Here is a 19,499-nt window from a genome sequence, read left to right as displayed (position 1 = left end):
TAATCTCACATGAGAAGACACTAACGTTGGAGCTACTGCACTGGGTGGGCAGGTAAGGGGGCACTGATGCACAGCTCCTCTGGGTGCATCTGGGCGAATTCCCGTGACACCCAAAGCCAGATACTCGAGATGAGGTCCGAGAGCTAGGAATAGGAACTGATGGACACCTGGAAAAACAAAGCTGTAAGGGTGTGTTCTGTTTGATTGTTAGACATTTAATTGTCCTAGGCATCCTTGAGTCCGCACCCGGAGAGCGTTCCCAGCAATAGGTCAGGGAAATGATGGGATTCCAAAGACTGTCATTGCCCTTTCTCCCCTCTTGGGAGGTTTTTTTATATGTACGGTACGGTAGCTCTTTGGGCCAGGCCCATTTTCGTAGCTTTAGTTCCTCCAGTGGCATTGGGGAAGGTGGGGGTGCGATCGGAGTACTACTGCGAAAATCATGTACTCTAAGCTGACTGATTCTGGTGCTCTGAGGCTTATTATTTTTTAGATTTTTGGGCTCCAACCGCAGATGTTGCTTCGATATAACCACTGTTGATAGGTGATCATACGGGAGTTTTGGGGGAAAAGGCATTACGCAAAGCGGAGTAGGGCTCAGACTGGTCAACACTGGATGCTGAGTGATGCTTGACTCGACTTTCGGGATTTGGACAAGTGGAAAGTTCACATCTCTTGCCAGACGGCTGGAGTGGGGGGTCAGTGGGAGAAGAAAGTGGACTTAGTAGCTCCCTAATACCGTGCCTTCAAGAGGAGAGAAGCTGCCGAATCTGGAGTCTGTTTTTTTGCTTCTCAAGTGACCAGCTCCGAAATTCGGAGTACTCTCCGGGAGGCGGAAAAAAATATCCACTCCCGGAGCTTAGCTCCTTTAGAGTTGCCGCAAATTCAAACTGGAGATGGGGAACAGGTACTAGGTGCACAGAGTTTTCACATCCATCTCGAGCACTGAGGACTGGAGTGATCCCCCGAGTTTTGGCTAAGGTACATCAATCAGGCTTGAGTAAAATCCAGGGACTTAAAGCCTCCTTCAATCCGGGAAGGAGAATCTTTTCTCAAGTATTCAGAAAGTTACACATTCGGGGACTTTCTAGCATTTCCTTCAGAATAAAAGAAAATGAAATTTAAAAAATACATTCGTACCTCCTCTACCAGAGAGGAGGAACTGTTCAAGTGGAAAGAGTTATTTAGCCCAAGTGGAAAGTGCAGTTCATTGACAATTCAGCCCAAGAACGGGTTAACTGCATCCTACTGGTTCAGTTTACATGTAAATAGAGAGCAGCTGCTCCTCTCCAGCTCCGGCAGGCTCTTTTAAGTTTTTGATTGGCTGCCAATGACATCACCGCCTGTGTTATAACATAGAGGACCCAAAGCAGCGTCGGGTGAACCCTCCTAAAAGAGACGGAGCCACGCCTTTGACCCCGCCCCCTCTCGACGCCCATTGGCTGCAGGATGCTATGAGGTGGCATTTGGGATTCACCTAGAGCCTATTGGTCCAGTCACTCATCTGTCTGCTATTGGCCCGCCTCCTACGAACCTTACATTTACAGTGTAGCAAAAGAGAAAGTAACTATGTTGCAGCTGGAGATCAATGAAGCTAAGTGAATGGGGGTTTAATGTACAATCGATAGCTACAGTGAAGCGCCAAATGGTGGAGGGATATACTTATTTATGAAGTAAGTGGAAGTCGCCGCCTACATGCCTAGGAAGAGAAGAGAGGAGTGGAGGTGTGGGATAGAGATGTGTTTGTGTGTGTGCGATGCGATACTCTCCTTTTTGGGGGGAAAACAAGGTAAGGTTAGCGAGCTTTCGGCTGGTGGCTACGCTGCTCCGTGCGCTTCCACTCAATGCGGTCCACGGGTTTGGGAGAAGAAAAACGAGGTTTGTTGGGGGCTTTGCGGCAGTTCTAAGCGTCTAAGGCGCGCGGGTTTTTGTGTGTGCGAGTGATTGTGGGGTGCAGGGAGGGTAGGGATGTTGAGTGGAAGGGAAGGCGCTGTTTAAAAAAAAAATCGTCTAATCTCTTCATTTCCATCCTAGTCCCGTTCCGGCAGTGGTTATTAAGTGGGATGGGATGGAGAAGCTTCCCCATAAATCTTTGGAATATTTGGAGTGTTGGAATCTTTAGAATATTTGGAGTGTTGGACTTCATGGTTTTGCGGGGGGGAACAAACATTAGATGTGTGTGTGTGTGTGTGTGTGTGTGTGTGTGTGTGTGTGTGTGTGTGCGTGCACTATATATACGACCCTCTGCTGCAGAGATGCAGATATCTTTGATATACTATGTGCGTGTGTGAGATGCCCCGTGCATCCACGCACTATATGTGAACGTAGGGAGTAGGGGTGTGTATGTACGTGTGTATATGTGTATACATATTTATTCTCTCTCTGGAAAGGAGGTCTATTGATTCCTGGACAATTCCTGTCAGGTAATACAATACTTTTATGCTTCCTGATGACATGAAACAGTTCTATTGAATTTTCAAATAGTACTCATTTTTCAGAGATACCATAGGGGAGTAGGGGGAGTGTGAATCCTTTGCTGACATCTAAAGGTGGGTAAAGGAAATCTTAATCAGATTCTATATAAGATATGGTTTGTTTTGTGTATGTTTGTGTACATGTTTTGATTTGAGACTGTGACATTTCATTTTTCTTTATGAAAATTCTGATAATTGTACATAAGATGATATGTCTCTATAAACAGGTTTTAAAGTTCATTTTGGTGAGCCATTCTTGCTTGGGGTTTAGCTTCTTTCTGCCTTAAAAAGTGGGGGAGAGAATTGGTCTGTCTGGGTTGTACAGAGCTGATGTTCCATCAAGCAGGAAGGACCCTGGCTCTTTGCAGGCACACTAGTGTGTCATCAAGGCAGAACCAATTTTGCTACCATATAACTACTGTTTAAAAGACATTTTTCAACAGAAGGAAATCATTTTATTGGATCTCTAGATGATCTAAAGCTAAAAAAATTAATAGATAGTGGTAGAATATAATGTTTAACTATTAAGGCTTGCTACATTCTGGTCTATGACTGAGCCTTAATCTCCTTTATGTATGGGGGGTGGGGGTAGAGGATGCCAGGCAGAGAAGAGAAGGAACTGAAGAAGGGAGCCAAGGAGGCTGGTTGGGAACAGGGGAACTAGGGGGTGATGGATCTACCAGGGTTAGGATTTCCAGGACTGACTTAGGAGCTTTATTTTTAGTGCCATACTAGTCTAGTGGTAGTGAAAGGTAGAAAAAAATCAGATAAATGTTCAGAAAAGTGCTAAGAGAGAAACATATTACTGTGTTGTACTTTTTCAGAGTATGTGGTACATATGGTAGTTCTGAATGTTTTAAGAATACATGTTTGTAACAGGGCTTCTGTTCTTTCAGTTACACTTGAAGTAAGTTGACAATCCTACCCAGATCTACCTAGCGATATATTCCTATGATCTATGCCAGTGGCTTTGAACATCTTTTTCTTTTCCTTTGCAGTGGGCAAAGGAAATAAATGAAAGCCTGCAATAAATAGTAAACAACTATATTTCTCAGACAGTTTCAGTATACTTTTGCCTCACAGAGAGGATTAGCTAGCCCTCTGATTTGGTGATTTTTTTTGTGTGTGTTTTTTAAATTCCTACTCTTGGACTCAACTTTTTTTTTTTTTAATTTAGTTTTGGTAGCCTAAATCCCCAAAGGTAAAGTTACTTTCTGTTTTCATGGGCTATATTCTTACCTTTAAGTGTGGAATTATCAGAGTAGGCTTGGGCCAATTTGGTTTGCATCTCCTTTGCCTACATGTGGAGGAGCTGGATTCTTTGGGAGTTGCATAGTAAAAGGCACTTGGGTTAACTTATCACCAGGAAGGATAATGGCAAATCTCTTCCCTCAGGTTGAGGTATAGAATGCAACAGCCTGCATTTGTGACCTCTTTTGTGTCATGTGACCTTTTTTTTTCTCCCTTCTTCACAGACTATCTTGAGTTCTTCTTGAATTGCCAGTTTTCAGCCTCCTCATGCCTCCATCTCCTTTAGACGACAGGGTAGTAGTGGCACTATCTAGGCCAGTCCGACCTCAGGATCTCAACCTTTGTTTAGACTCTAGCTACCTTGAATCTGCCTCTTCTATCAGTGATCACCACGTAGCCGTGATTGCCACCACCGTTGTGTCTCTAAAAGCTGCGAATCTGACGTATATGCCCTCATCCACTTGCTCTGCCCGCTCCCTGAATTGTGGATGCAGCAGTGCCAGCTGCTGCACTGTGGCAACTTACGACAAGGACAATCAGGCCCAGACCCAAGCCATCGCTGCCGGCACTTCCACCAACATAGGAACCTCTACTGTCTGCCCTGCCAACCAGATGGTCAACAACAATGAAAATCTTGGCTCTTTAAGTCCATCAGGTGGGGTAGGCAGTCCCATGTTGGGGACCCCCAAGCCATTAGCCAGCATCAAAATAATCTACCCCAATGACTTGGCAAAGAAGATGACCAAATGTAGCAAAAGTCACCAACAGAGCCAGGGTCCTGTCATCATTGACTGCAGACCTTTCATGGAATACAATAAGAGCCACATCCAGGGGGCTGTCCATATTAACTGTTCTGATAAAATCAGCAGGAGGAGATTACAGCAAGGCAAGATCACAGTCTTGGACTTGATCTCCTGTAGGGAAGGCAAGGACTCTTTCAAGAGGATCTTTTCCAAAGAAATCATAGTTTATGATGAGAATACCAATGAACCCAGCCGGGTGATGCCTTCCCAACCACTTCATATAGTCCTAGAGTCACTGAAGAGAGAAGGCAAAGAGCCTCTGGTTTTGAAAGGTACTTGACCTCATCCCCACCCCTCACCCATCATACCCATACCCCATTCCTTTTGGAAATTTACTAACTTGTGTTTTTTGCTTTTGTTTTGTTTTGTTTTTTCTTTTGAACTTAACATCAGTTCTCTCCCTCTCCACACAAACAATACTCCCAAACTTTGCTTTCTTCTTTACCTTCCTTCCTCAAAATTACTAAAAACCAGGGGCTTTGGGTTCTTGTCCCAACTCTGCTATTTGCTAGGTGGGTGATCTTGGTGGAGGGGAGAGTAGCTTAGCATCTCTGGGCTTCTGTTACCCGGTTTACAAAACTAATATAGTAATGATTACCCTTTTTACTGTGTTAAAAAGGTGGTTGTGAGGGTAAAATAAACAAATGTATATGAAAGCTCTTGTAAACTAAAAAGTGAAATGCTGATATAAGGTACAGGGAGTGGTAGTAATATTATGAAAATTTTCATATCACCTCTAACATGCAATTGGAGGTAGAACTGGAGGAGGAGAGAATTAAAACAACAACAAAAAGTGTCAAGTTTTTAAACAAATACCTCTTCTCTGAAGGATGACTTTCTCTCTATCACTTCCCTGCCCTTCTATGTCTTATCTGCTTTGAACAGAATGGTTTAAGAATAACAAAGCTTTGTAGCTTTTCTCTACTTTATAATTGTGGTCTGGAAAAGCTATTTTACAAATAATTTCTTAAAAATATGCTTATATCTTTAATAGGGCTTTGAAAGGGATAAGTCCTTTTACAATTATGTGATTCTGTCTCATCTTAGTTCTTTCCTAGATGTGAAAAAGTGGATTGTCTTTCCATAGCACCCTTAGCTCATCAGTGCTGTAAAAGGCAAGCAGCTTGAGGTCCCTGGAGCTGTTCCCGGTCTGGGCAATATTGTTCCCCATAAGAGTTATTCAAGTGTCCCATCACACTTTGCTTTAGATCACTTTGAGGCACAGTGCCAGACTTCCTTATTGCCCCTAGGATTATGGAATATCTTCCCAATTGCTTTCATTACCAAGTCAGCACTTGGATGATGCTTGAATTAAATTTAATCTCCTTTGGGTCACTCTGTGTCCTCATTCTACTCTGTACTGTTCTTTTACTACCTTGCCCATGGAGGAAAAAATGTAGTGTCCTTGTCCCAGTTCAGTTCTATGTTGATAGACTTTAGAGCTCCAACCTATAGCTAGCCTCTAGAAATTTGTTGACCAAAGGTGGTGGGGTCTGACCATTGGGTGATCTGCTTATGCAAACTACTAATGCTTATTTTGCTAGAGCAAATTGGGTCTTTTTTGCATGTCTAGTTGGATGTAGTTCCTCATTTGCCATTCCCTTCAATTTCCATCCCTTTCCCCATATATCTTTTACTAACTTGAGAACATAAAGTTCTTCCCCCCCCAATTGTTCCCTTGCTTCCAAACCCTAGTTTACCCTCATTGCGTGTAGTCACCTAGAAAGTCTCATTCTTCTTAAATCTGAAAGGTTATGATGGGAATCAATGAAAGTGATATTTTTTTACAATAATGCCATGAGGCTACAAATATTCTTTTCTAGCTGTCATGGACTACAGATATGTTCATTTTTTGAGTTTGTCTTATGACATGTTATTTTTTTTTAGGGAGTAGAGGGACATCAAATGATTCCTATGATGTTTTCCTCAGCAACTTTCTGGTGCCTTGGGGAGGGAAGAGAAGGGGAAACCACAGAGTCATCATCAGCCTAATCATCTTCTCTTTTTTCTTCTGTAGTCTAGGCTCTTAAGCATCTCTGTTTGGAGATTCTTAACCAAGGAAGGGACTAAATGAACCAAATTCTCATGACCCCTGGAACTGATTCATGTTGGTAACTAGAAGAGTTTTAAACAATCCCGTGGTCTGCAGAAAGCTATGGTTGGCAATGGATGAGAGTTACAAATCATTGGCAAGACAATGAATCCCCCTAGTTCAACCTGGGTGGGTTACCCCTATTCCTTATAATCTGTCTATGCTTCTGAGGCTCTGGGCAGCCTGGCCTTGTTCCTCAGTGATGTGATAGTGAGATTTCCTCAGCGGGGCGGGACCCATTGCTGACTTCACCACCAGGCGCCCTGGTTGGGTTCTGCTCAGGGCCAGACATTTTCAGATTGGCGAGAAGCAGCGACGGTCGGGTTTAGAAGATATTCAGGCGGTACAGGTTGGATTATATATGCCTTTTTGTTTACTTGTAGACTTGGGTTAAATCCATAACATATCGAGAAATGGAATATTAAGAGCATTTTATCTTGTTTTTTGAGAAGGAACATGAAAATGATTATTTCATAGACCTAGTCTGAAATTGGGTTTTTAATAGGACTATAATGAAGGAAAAGAATTCAATTTGAGAATATTTACATTTCTTTGAGGTTGTATAGAGTGTGTAAGAAATGGGTTTCTTTAAGTATCCTTGACACCAAGGAGAAGTTAGAAATTTCTTAAAATAACAGTCAATGACTTAGAGGTTCTAAAAAAAACAGGTCCTAGCCTGGGACCGAGAAGGTTAAATTCCCATTGCTGTTCTATAGGGTTTGGATTTAAGAAAGCCAGCCCTTTGGTGGTCTAGGATTTTATTCTGTAGAGAAGTAGTGGTGCCATTTTGAAGTAGGTAATTTTTCTTTTCTTTTTTTGGCAGAGTAACATGGGGGTGGGGTCAAGAAGTTAAGTATAGGGAGTGGGTTGGATGGGTCAAAATATACCATACGGTAGAATCTCTAAATCTTCTTTCATTTATTTTGAGAGATTTCTCTTGCTCCATGTAATCCAGTCTAATTTATGGCTGGTCCATCTGATCCTCAGTTTTATGTTTGTAAACACTGGTTGCTACCCTCACTGTCCAAGTTTTATGTCCCCCTGTTTCAGCGCCATGTTCTCCATTTTTGGCACTGCCTGTCAAGTGAGAAGCTACTCTGTTACCATTTTAGTAAGGCAGTGTCAGGTTGGGAAGAAACCGATCAGAGAAGCTGGATCCCTTGGGATTAGGTTACTGTTCTAGTTTACAATCCCATCCCTTAGTGACCTGTGTCTAAAACTGGGTTTGATTCTCATCATCTTCAGAGAGGCACATGCCATCAGATGTGGGATCTTTTCCTACCTGGCAAGAGTGATTGAAATGAAAAAAATAAATGTATGTGTGTATATAAACACACATACATTATATATGTCTGTGTGTATACATATTGAAAGAGGAGGAGAAAAGAGAGAGAAAAAGAGAGAGGGAAGAAAGGACGGGGAGAGAGAGAGAAGGAAAGAGGCAGAGGAAAAAGAAGGAAGAGAAGACAGAGAGAGAAGGAAAGAGAGGCAGACAGAAGTTTTCTTCCTTGTCCTTTGTGAGAGGAGATTCCAATAGGATTTAATTGAATCCTAGTCAAAGCAGAACTGGATCTCTGTTAGCTGTTTCTGTGACTCTCCAAGGGTTAAATAGGGGAGTGTGTTAACTTTCCCTCACATTTAGAAATCCTTTTTTTTTTTTAACAAAGCAGGATTCACAGGAATAATTTTAACATTTGCCAACTTGAAGAGTAAAAAGGATGCCTTCATTTTCCTTAAAAGAAAAAAAAATCTGAAGAATAGAAGCAGAGTTTACTCATTTTTTAAAATCTCTTTTTAAACTGAGGAACCCCCATTGTAGTTGGCAAGATATCAGGCATACTGGAGAAATCTCCTGTCTTTAAGGAGAGTAGGAGGACTTGGAGCGATTTTTTTAAAATGCCTCTCTGGAATCTTCTCTTTCAACATCCACATTTCATAGCTCCTTCCCTTATTCCTTCTTGTACTGACACAAACTGGTAATCAGTAGTTACTATACTGTCCAACACGCATCTCAAGGGACCTGATGCTTATTTTTGGACTATGGAGCCACAAAGCAAAAGGTGGGAGAGAGAAGTATGAAGGAGAACCCAGGAAGTTGTTAGATGGGAGGATTGTATGACATAGAGTAAAGACCTCTTTTTAGTAAACTCTTCATGGTGTCTCCTAGGACTTGAGATATACATGATGAGTTGTTTTTTATAGTAGAAAAGAAGCCTGTGGAAAGGGAGCCTTATAAAGGCTTTTAAGTTTGGTGACCTCAAATATATGGCTGTAGCCAGTAAAGGAAGAAGGTACCTTGAAAATATTTAAATTTTCTTGAATTAATTTTCATTAGTGATTCAAATATCACTTTCTTACTGCAAAAAGATATGCAGAAGGTTTCTTAAAAAGATACCCCCCCAAAAGGATGATAACAGAAAAATACTCTTTTTTATGTAAAAATTCCTACTGTTAATATTCTTATCCTAACCTCCAGATGTGATCTGAAAGTGCCAGGCTGCTCTAAGGGAAGTAAAAGGGGACAGTTAAAATACATCTGGCTCCTGTTCCAAAGGAGGGAAAATACTTTGCTGGGGAGATGTGTGTGTGTATGTGTGTGTGTATGTACATGAACTCGTTGCTATGACCTAAAAATAACTGAGTGACTGCTAACTAATTTAAGTAGCATACAGTTGGAGCTCCAAGTAATTATAAAAGCATGTTGGGCCAAGAGGCCTGAGTGATTTGGGCATATCTTAGAATTATTTATTTATAATGGGATTTGTAAAAAATGTGATTATAAATCCATCCAGCTGATATCACGAGGCTAAATAATGAGAGTATAAGGCTATAAAGCTTTAGTATTCTGGCCCCGTGACAGGCCAATGTATTTTTGGTTGGTGCTTTAGGAAAAACATACACACGTACTTGTAATCCAGCTACAGAAGTGTGGACCAAGGGGAGAGGGAATGAGTTGAAAGCCAGAAGAATGGGTCCATGCAGTATTATTAAGGTTGAAAGAAATGAGAAGACCTTTAGTTGGATGATAGGCAAGAGACTAGCCTGCTTTTTTTTCTTTTAAGTGAGAGTTGGGAAGCTGAAATATGATTTGCTTATTTGCTGAGTTATACCTTGTTGACTGTTTTAGCATCTTCCTTTCAGTTTAAACTGATAAATGTTTTTCCCACTCTTCCCTGGAGCTTGGAGGAAGAACCTGTTTCCTTTCCCCCATTTCTTCCAACCTTCAACACCAGCATCCACCCATATGGACTAATACTTTCCTAGGGAGATTCTGCTATGTCATTCTAAGACCTTTGGAAATGAATTAGTACCTATTCTCCCAACAACTCTAATCAGCCTTCTACTAGTTTTTAGTATTCGATGTATATAAGGGATAATTAAAACCCAACTTGGAGAATTTTTTCCCTCTTCTCCAGTATTGTTTTCACTCCAAAATGAATATGGGAGGATTCTATGTCCTGGCTTGATACTGCTCTCAGTAAACCTTCATTAATCTTTGGGATTCTCACTTTCACTTACTAAAAATGGGTGTCTTATCCAGATGCACATGAAAATTGGAATTTAATTGGAATTGGGATCTAACATTTCTCTTTTTGTCCAGGAATTACTTGTTCCTTAGAGTGAAAAAAGTATTCTAATTGAAACTGCTTATGTGTTTGTATGGAAGTCTTGAAGAAAATGGGGATGATTTGAAAGTGATTAAAAACCAATAATTACTTAATTTTTAAGTATTTTCTTTTTTTTAAGTTTCAGATACTTGGAGCTGGGCTAAGAATGGCCAGGCAACAATTGTAACCCCTTTTCTCACCCCTTGTCTTTCTCTAAAGGGTTGTAAGTATATTGGAGGTGTATAGACCTACATCTGTGCCCAGGAGGTAGGAGGAGGTCTGAAATACAGGGAGAATAGATGGAGCCACCAAATGAACACTAGTTCTCATTCCCTAATCCCTGCTAATGGCAAGTGGCCAGCTTTTGGTTTAGTTTAATTGATTGCCTGCTAAAATTGCTTCTGAGGGCATCAGGAATTTCTAATTCAAATTAGGGGGGAAATTATGTATATAAGGATACAAGAATAAGGGCTTTGCACACGCAAAGCAAAACTTTATATATCTAGATCAAGAATAGAACAAATTCAAGGAAAACATTACCAGGATGGTGCAGGGACTTTTTTTGTGTCATTAACAGCCACAATATTATGGTCATGGAAGTAGAGCATAAGTTTTGTTTGGAAATGAATCACCTCCTTTGACAGGACCAGACACATGACTTCAGAGGGGAAGAAGTGAATTATTAGCCCAAGGTAGATACTGGGTTAGTGGCATTGCTTATCTTCTGCCAAAATTGTACAGGTGTGTGAAGGTTCCTGGAGATAGTCTCTTGAGTACAATATTTTATTTGATGTAGAATTTAGTTCCTGCCCTCTAGGCAGCTTTATTAAGGCTTTTTATATCTGTACTTTTTAGGGGAGTTCTGGATTCCCAAAGTGACACATAAGTGAGAAATGTGATAGAATATTGATATTTGGAAAGTGTTGATCTTAAGAGCATTAACAAGCACTCGCCATTGACTGAATCTCTTCAGGCCACTGCATTTTGGGATTCCTTAATTCACAAAGAGTTGATGTATAAAACATATTTGAGGTAGGATAAGCATTTTAATCTGAAGGGAGGTCCTCACCATTTTGTTCTTGGTGTTATTATTACCTCAAGATTGATGCTTAAAGTATTGAGGTGAAAAGGTAGGGGTTGTCGAAGGTATATTGTTTGCATTTTATGAGACTTTTTATGAGCCAGCTAAAAGATAGTAGATTCAAGAGACCGAGATTCAAATTTATTATCCAGGAGAGTTATTTGTAGACTGCACTGGCAATTCACAAAAGATCTGACCCCTGCCTGCAAGAATATTAAGTTTTTCATAGATTGAACAGGAGCTCTAAAAATATGTAAGGAATATGAACATAAATGCCTAGCTGGTCTCTGAGGTACTTTGATAAGCTTTCTCAGATGTAATTTTGTAATTTTGAATGCATGGAGTCTCCAAAGTTAGCTACTTTTAGTACAGGCTCATATGAAGAATAGATTCTTGTTGACCAGTCATTCTACCAACCTACTTAAGAACAGTTCATCTTACAAGATTCTGGCCTTCTTTCTTAGCTGTCTCCATTGGTCATTGCATGTGATGAAAATGATGCCTATATTTACCTCTCTTCCTTTCCTTCTATATGTATCTGTCCCTCAATATCTTTCTGCCTTTCCTTCTTCCCTTCACTTTTTTCCTACCCGCCTCAACCTCCTAACCCATCTCTACTTGAATAAATCGAAACCCCATCATGTCCAAAACTGAACTTACCCCCCCCACTTGTTTTTCTTGCTGATTACCCTTATTTATATTAAAGGAACTAATATTTTCCCATTCAGCTATGCAGGAAACTCCCCCCTCCCTTAATTTGTACATCCTTTCAATTGATATTCTCTTTCTATCCTACTACAATATGTAAAGTACATAACATCAAGAGAAAGGTAACTAGGAACGAACTGATTAGCAAACATTTGTTAGGCATCAACTATGTGCCAGGTACTGAGCAAAGTGCTGGATTTACAAATACAAATACCTACTCTCAAGAAGTTTATATTTTAAAAAGGGAAACAAAAATAGCATTGTTTAAGTATATGAAGGATCAATATAAAGCTGTAAAATTAAAGGTAGCTTAAGAGGAAGGGCACTAGCAATTAAAGGGATCATGAAAGGCTTCTTGTTAAAGATTGTAATGGAGGACTAAACACCACGCTATCTCGAGATGATGCCAATGAAGACTATTTCTCCTGGAAGATGGGCTGGGATGGAGAGAGTAAACACATGGTCTTGGCTTGAAGAATTGTCACATAGAAGAAAATTGAACAATGGATGGAAGTTGTTGAGATGCAGATTGAGGTTCCATGTAAATATAAACTGTCTAAGAATTTGGGTTTTCCGTAAGTGGAATGGACTTCCTCAAACAATAGTACATTTCCTTCTCATCAGAGGCATTCATGAATAGTTTAGATGACCTCACCTGTTAAGAGTTATTGTAAATGAAAATCCTGCTCAGATACAAGTTGAACCAGCACACTTTTAAATTTTCTTTAAACTTTTAACATTGTGTCCACTCCTTTGTATTCCCATTGCTATTGACCTTGCTTGATTATTAGTAGTCCAGCTACTACTTGTATGATTAAAAACAGTTTCTTGAAGTCAACTCTCTGTGCCATAGTTATTCTACCTCTAATCCATTTTATGCTTTAATCACCTTAAAGCATAAGTGACATTGGTGATTTCACTTCACCTTTAAAGCCTTTCAGTGGTTTCCAATCACCTCCTGAAAATAGTCTGGAAATCTGGCATTTAAGTCCTACCCTATACAGTCTTGTACCAGCCTGCTCTTTGCAACTTATCTAATGCTTCTCCTTTTCATATATTCTATAGTCCTGTCCAACTGAACTGTATTTTTCATAGAGGAGAATTCACACTGTTCTCTGTACTTTGAATATACTTCTTTCCTCACACCAACGTTTGGTGATTTCAATCCCAGACATCCTTTTTAGACCCAGTTCAAATGGCACCCATTTCATGAATTCTTTTTCTGATTTTGGTTCCTTTCCCAAGAGTTGGAAATTGTCTTTTCCCCTTTTTATAGAATATGCTTATCTCATTCTGTTTTGCTTTAGTTCCTCTTGTCCATGTCTTATTTATACTAGTAGAAGAACTGTAAGTTCCTTGAGGGCAGGGCTTATGTCTTATTTATTTTTATAGTGTATCTAGCACTTTGTTTTAGGTGGGATCTCAGTGCTGAATTTTAACTTGGGCCATTATTTCTGTTGGCATGTCAATGACCTGTTATACTTCTTCCTTGGAGACCTACAATCAAAAGATATCGTCTTGTTCCTGTTTGTTTTCTCTTTCACTTTTTGTTCCCCCTAGCATTGAGTCCATACTGATCTTATTTAAGAAGTGGGTCATGACCTGGATATAATGCTGTCCTAGGAGGTTCATGTTTGTATGGAGTTTTTATCTTCCCTTTTAAGAAGCATGTCCTTATTCTGTGCTTATGCCTTCAAAAATTAATACATTTTCTTTACTACTGGGCATCGTATTAAACTAAAACTTCAGGTAGTTTCAAGTTAAAGATTTATCTCTGGTCAAAAAAGAGTGCCTCTTGTGTTGTTTGGTGAAACATTATAATTTGGACTCAGAATTTTTATTATTTAACATAAAACATTTGTGAAATGAGGTTTTGTAAAGCAAACTTAGTATGAACATGATTACAGAGACTAGGGCTGGGTGGTTACTAAGCAGGATTAAAAAACAAACAAAGAAACAAACTGACAACTTGTTAGTGGTCCTATTTATATATAATGTCCTAATTGTAAGTGACTATAGCCACAAAGTGGGAAGAGAGTACTGGCTCTGGAGTCAGAAGATCCTAATTAAAATTCTTACTCTGATGTTGATTATTTGTTTGTCCTTGGGCAAGTCTCTTGTCCTCAGTTTTCCTTGTCTGTAAAATGATGGATTTGGAAAAAATCGTCTCTGAGATCATTTCCAGCTCTAGATCTATGATTTAACTTGCTATTAATTTTTAAAGTATTAAAGAAATATAACTGAATTGCCATCACTTTCATTTTAAAATCTTCTCTTCTATTATTTGCATTTGCTTTTTTCTTCCATCTCCACAATGGCTCTGAATTAGTGGAATTTTAATCTATTTGTTCATTTTTTCTCCTCTGGAATTCTAATTGAATCTATTTTTATTTTTTCAGAGACTCAGGTCTGTCATCAAATTTCTACAGGTGTCTGATAGCCTTCCTTATCTAGAGCCTATGAGAAAACTCTTAATGTCATTCTTTCAAGTCTGCATCATCCTTTACTTAGAACTTGGCAAAACCAAGCCACTGTTTGCTAGCAATGGGGAATTTCTTTAGTTTCTTTAATGGAGAGGAACTTTGAGTCTACATTTCAGTTAAAAAATATGTATATACCTTGTATCATTATAGCAAAAAACTATTACTCCATAATATGCTTCTGACAGTGTAGATGGGCATTTAAATTGGTCAAAAGTTCTGCATTTATTATGTAGGGCTTTAATTATTACATTCATGGTAAGGCTCAGAAAACTTCAAAAACTTGAATTTAATAGAGAAAAACTACTCTAATTCTTTTAAAACTGCATTAGTTTGTACTTTTTTTGTTCATTTCTCTTTCATCTTATGTCTAGAGCTAGAAGGGGCAGTAGTAGTCATCTGGTCTAATCCTTTTAGTTCACAGATGAAGAATAAGTAGCAAAGCTTTAAACCTAGGTCCTCTGATTGCAGATCTAGATCTCCTATCTGACTGCATCAATTTGACCACATCAATTCCCTATTCAGTCATATTAGCTCTAATCTCAAACAGACCTCTTTGGCATCATTCTACTTATGGAGCATCACTAGATACTATCACCCTTTACACACACTATAGTCCAGTCAAATTGGCCACTTCATTGCCCTCACACATGACCCTTTCTCTCTCATTTCTGTGCCTTGGCATGGGTTCTTCCTCATGCCTAGAATGTACTTCCTCCTCTTTTCTGCTTAGAAGTTTCCAGTTTCTCAAATTTTTGTATCCCACCCCACAGCAGCTATTGTTTTTCATCAAAACTATACATTTGAGCAATTTTACATATATCTATCTGTGTAGATATCTCCCCTTTTAAGATTGTAATTATTTGTAGGGAAAGGATTGCTTTGTTTTTCTTATTAAATGTTCAACATCTAGTATAGTACTCACACAGTGGGCACTTAATACTTGTAGATTATCTATGTAGATTTCATGTGCTCAACAGCTCTGTGGAGAAAGGTACTTTAGCTTCTCCCCTTACCCCCAACATACAAATCTTTTACAGATAAATAGTATCACTCAGCTAATATGTGCCAGTCCCATTTAATAAATAAAATATCTCTGGCTATAATTCGAGTTCATATTATTTTATATCACATGGCAAAGAAAGAAGTCACCATTTTATTTTATAAGTTTAAATTTTTTTTGACAAGTGTGATCTCATTGGCATGAGCACTCCATTCACCACGGCGAGGCTACAACTTGTCTACTCCCTCTCACCATGTGCAATTTCTTGTTCATGTACTTTTATAAATCCCCCAATTTGTGGTAGGTTCCTCTCAGGGTCATGTAATCTTAGAATCTCAGAGATCACCTAGTTTACCCTTTTAACTGGACAAATATCCCCTCCCCCCCCCCAATCATATGCCTGACTTGGTAATCTAGCTTTCATTTGTAGACTTCTTTTAGAATGTCTTGAATATTAGTACAATTATCTTGTATTAAGATGTCCCTGAGTCCCTTCCCTTACACACATTCTTCCTTTTGCAACACAAATTTTATATTGAATTCTTCAACCTCATTGACATTTGGAGTCCACTGCTTAGCCAAAAGCTACCATTTGTTGCTATGGAGAGCTGTACTGTAAGCAAGAGAGATGGAAGAAAGAAGAGAGAGGTAGGTAAATGAGAAATGGTAAAAGACTTATGGAAAGGGAAGTGGTGGAATACTAACAATATTGTCTTCTGCAGTTAGCTGCCCCAATCCCAATTATTCTTGAGGGTTTCATTATTATGGGAAATTGACTTATTGTCATTATTCACCAAATTTATCAATGTCATTCTAAGGAAGATTCCTTAAATATAAAGAACTCTACTAAACACTGGGAATACAAAGAAGGATAAGAAAATGGATCTTAAGCTCAAGGAGCTTATATTATCATTAAAGTCTTGGTGGAGAGAGAAGGGTATGCAAATTACCATAATAAAAGGAATTGCAAAGGAGAGGCTCCAGAAAGGTGCTATGAGAAATTTTCATGGTGAGTCTACCATTCATCAGGTTATTGAATCTGGGGACCTTTCATGGAAGAGAAAGCAATGAAGGTGGGCTTTAAAAGAAAGCTAAGGCCCTTTTTTTTTTTTAAACTGACAGAATTGAAGCCAGAGCAGGTTAAGTACATTCTAGGTATGGTTGGTAGGGAGAAGTATATTTATGTAAGCACAAATTCCATGAGAGAAGAAGGCAGGATGATAAGGGAAGAATTTCCAGGCTAAGTAGCTGGTACATAAGAGTGTGTGATGAGGAATAGTATGTTAAAGCTGGAAAAGGTAGGTTGAATTATGGAAGGTCTTGAACTGTTAGGACCTGAGAAAGTTTATTCAGAAGGAAATGTGAACTAAAGGAAGTTTTAGATTTGAGGACTGACTTGATTAAGGTAGGCAGTTAGGAAAGTGACTGGCAGCAAAGTGAAAGAGAGATGAGAGATTACCTCAAGTCTGGCAGAAGTAGGGGTTCAGTTGGAATCAAGAGTGGCCACAGTAGTCCAGAAAAGTCAGGTCTTACTCTGTATCTCCCCTAGAATGCTTGGCTGCACATGGGTGTTTAAATAAATGCTTTAATGGAAAGACCATTGAAAAGCTAGAGACAATATAAAAGAGGTTCTTTGGCACTGCAGAAAGAATTTGGAGTTGGAAAACCTGAATTTGAGTTCTGTATTTTATTTTTCTTTAAGTATGGGGCCACTGCAGCCTCTTTTCTAGTAATACCTTTCATGAAAAGGTAGTGGGAATCTCCTTTGATATCAATCTTAAAGGTTAGGCATTATTAACCTCCCTTGGTAATGTGGAGAAATCACGATGATGAGTTTACTGTAATGAAGAATATCCTAAACAATCTTAGAACTGTTCAACTTGGAAGGGATAATATGATCAAAGTCTACAATAGAATCTCATGAATAGCACTAGGGAGGATAGTGAGGCACCCATTTATGCATGAAAGAGAATCTTTGGGCCAAATAAGGGGAGGTAGGGATTTACACATCAGGTAGTGAATATATGAAACTCATTGCCCCAAAATGAAGTGCAGAGTCTGAAAATGTGTGATTAGCTTAAAAAAAAATAAATGAAAGGCAAATGGACCAATTCCACTGCTAATTATTCTCCTTGTACATTTATAAGTTCAGTGGATTGTTCTAAACCCCTACAAAAAAAATGAAACTGCCAGTATAATGAGGGGAGAGATTCATGGTGGAGAGGGAGAGGGAAGAGCATGATATAGATTTGGTTTGAGTTTGACTTTCCCTCTGAAGAGCTCATAAGTGAGAAATCACCTGGTTTGTTAACCTGAGTTATTTTAGAACCAGCAGATTCTGTAGGAGGGAATACCTAGCCAGGATGCATTGACCCAGAACTTAGCAGGTAGCTTCTATCATGTGTTCTTAGGTCTCTATAGCATGCCTTCATCATCAGATACAGAAAAGCATATTTTCTCCTTCTGAAACATTGATTATACTCATTGTTGGAAAGTGATTTGAGGTCTCTGAGAAAACAGTAATCTCTTTATGGTGGAAAGAGGTCTGGCTTTGAGACAAGGAGATTTGGGGTCAAAATTGTCCCTCTTCCATATTTTACTACCTGGGTGACTTTTGGAAAGGTCATTTAAGTTCTCCGACTCTCAGGTTCTTGCCTATTAAACTAGGAGATTCGATGAGATCACTTCAGGGTCCCTTCCAGCTCTCTGTCTATGATTTTAAGGTGCAGGAGGAAGAGAAAAAATAATTTATTTGTCCTTGCCAGATATTTTTTCAGAGGCCTAGAAAAGTTCATCATTTCTACTAGCTTGATTAGAGACCTGCATTTTTCAACTATGTTTGAAGAAATGCTGTGATGCAAAAGGAATGTAATCTTAGGAAACCTTAGATAATTACTATCTAGGCTATTTAGGCTCTTGAGGCCTAAAACCTCAAAATGGATTTTTTTTTTGCTTAATAATAGTAGCCAATAGCTAGAATTCATCTAACATATTAAGGTTTACTGAGCACTTTTGCATGTTTTCTCATTTGATCCTTACAACTCTGGGAGATAGGTGCCATTATTATCCCCATTTTACAGATAAAGAACTTGAGGTAGATAGAGGCTGAGGGACATGACCCAGAGTCTCCTACCTAGGAAGTGGGGGAGGCTGAATTTGAATTTGAGTCTTTCTGAATCCATATCCAGCCCTCTTATATGACACCTAACATCCTCAAAGTTTAAAATTACCTGCCATGTATAGCTTGATGATGTAAATATAATCAGTGAACCATCTATCCTTTTTTGCTTTTTTTTATTGCTAGATTTCTCTTGATTTCTGGCCCCAGATTATTTCAGAAACAGGAGAAATTATTCATTTCATGCATTTATATTAAGATGGGAGGGGCAAAGGTAAAAGAGGGCAGCATGGTTGAATCAAAAAAATATGAGAGATCTGGATTTGAATTCTGTCAATGATATTTACTAGTGGTATAAACATATACAAATTACTTATTCTCCCTGAGCCTCAGTTTCTTCATCAATAAAAAGAATCTGTGGTAGTTAACTCTCAAGGTTATTTATGAAATTCAAATGCACTAATATGCATTTCATGAATCTCAAGAAGTATTCCCTATCAGATATTAATAATAATAGTTTAAAATTTTTCTTCAGCTATGCTGGTTTTTCTACATACACACCAGAGAATTTGTCCTGACCAAAACTTAGAAGTTTTAAGATATTAGAATCAGAGATTTTAAAGCTATAAAGAACCTCTGAGGTTGTTTAGTTAAACAGAGATGAGAAAACTGAAGTTTGGAGAGGACCAGTGATTGGATTTGTCCAAGGCTCTGAAGAAGTAAATGGTGGCAGAGCCAGGATTTGACCCTTGGTCCCTGACCCCTAGCCAAGAACTTTTTTGTTGTTGTTGGATTATGCTTCTCTGTGAAAGGTTAAAACTGATCATTGGTATACAAAACCAGAAGCAGTCATGTCAGGGCGTGACCCGGATAGAGGGAAC

General features: G+C 39.0%; 1 protein-coding gene across 1 annotated transcript in view; it reads left to right on the top strand.

The window, feature by feature from the left end:
• The first annotated feature begins 1,476 nt into the window (after nt 1-1,476).
• Nucleotides 1,477-19,499, top strand: part of DUSP10 (dual specificity phosphatase 10) — a 46,359-nt gene continuing 28,336 nt past the window's right edge. Inside the window, exons 1-2 of the mRNA XM_001367435.4 lie at nt 1,477-1,673; nt 3,950-4,800. Coding sequence (XP_001367472.1) covers nt 3,993-4,800 — 808 coding nt within the window. The 5' untranslated portion in view covers nt 1,477-1,673; nt 3,950-3,992. The remainder of the gene's footprint in view (nt 1,674-3,949; nt 4,801-19,499) is intronic.

The sequence above is a fragment of the Monodelphis domestica genome, chromosome 2, assembly GCF_027887165.1.
Source record: "Monodelphis domestica isolate mMonDom1 chromosome 2, mMonDom1.pri, whole genome shotgun sequence".
In the NCBI taxonomy this organism is placed as follows: Eukaryota; Metazoa; Chordata; class Mammalia; order Didelphimorphia; family Didelphidae; genus Monodelphis; species Monodelphis domestica.
This window is presented reverse-complemented; position numbering and strand designations above follow the sequence as displayed.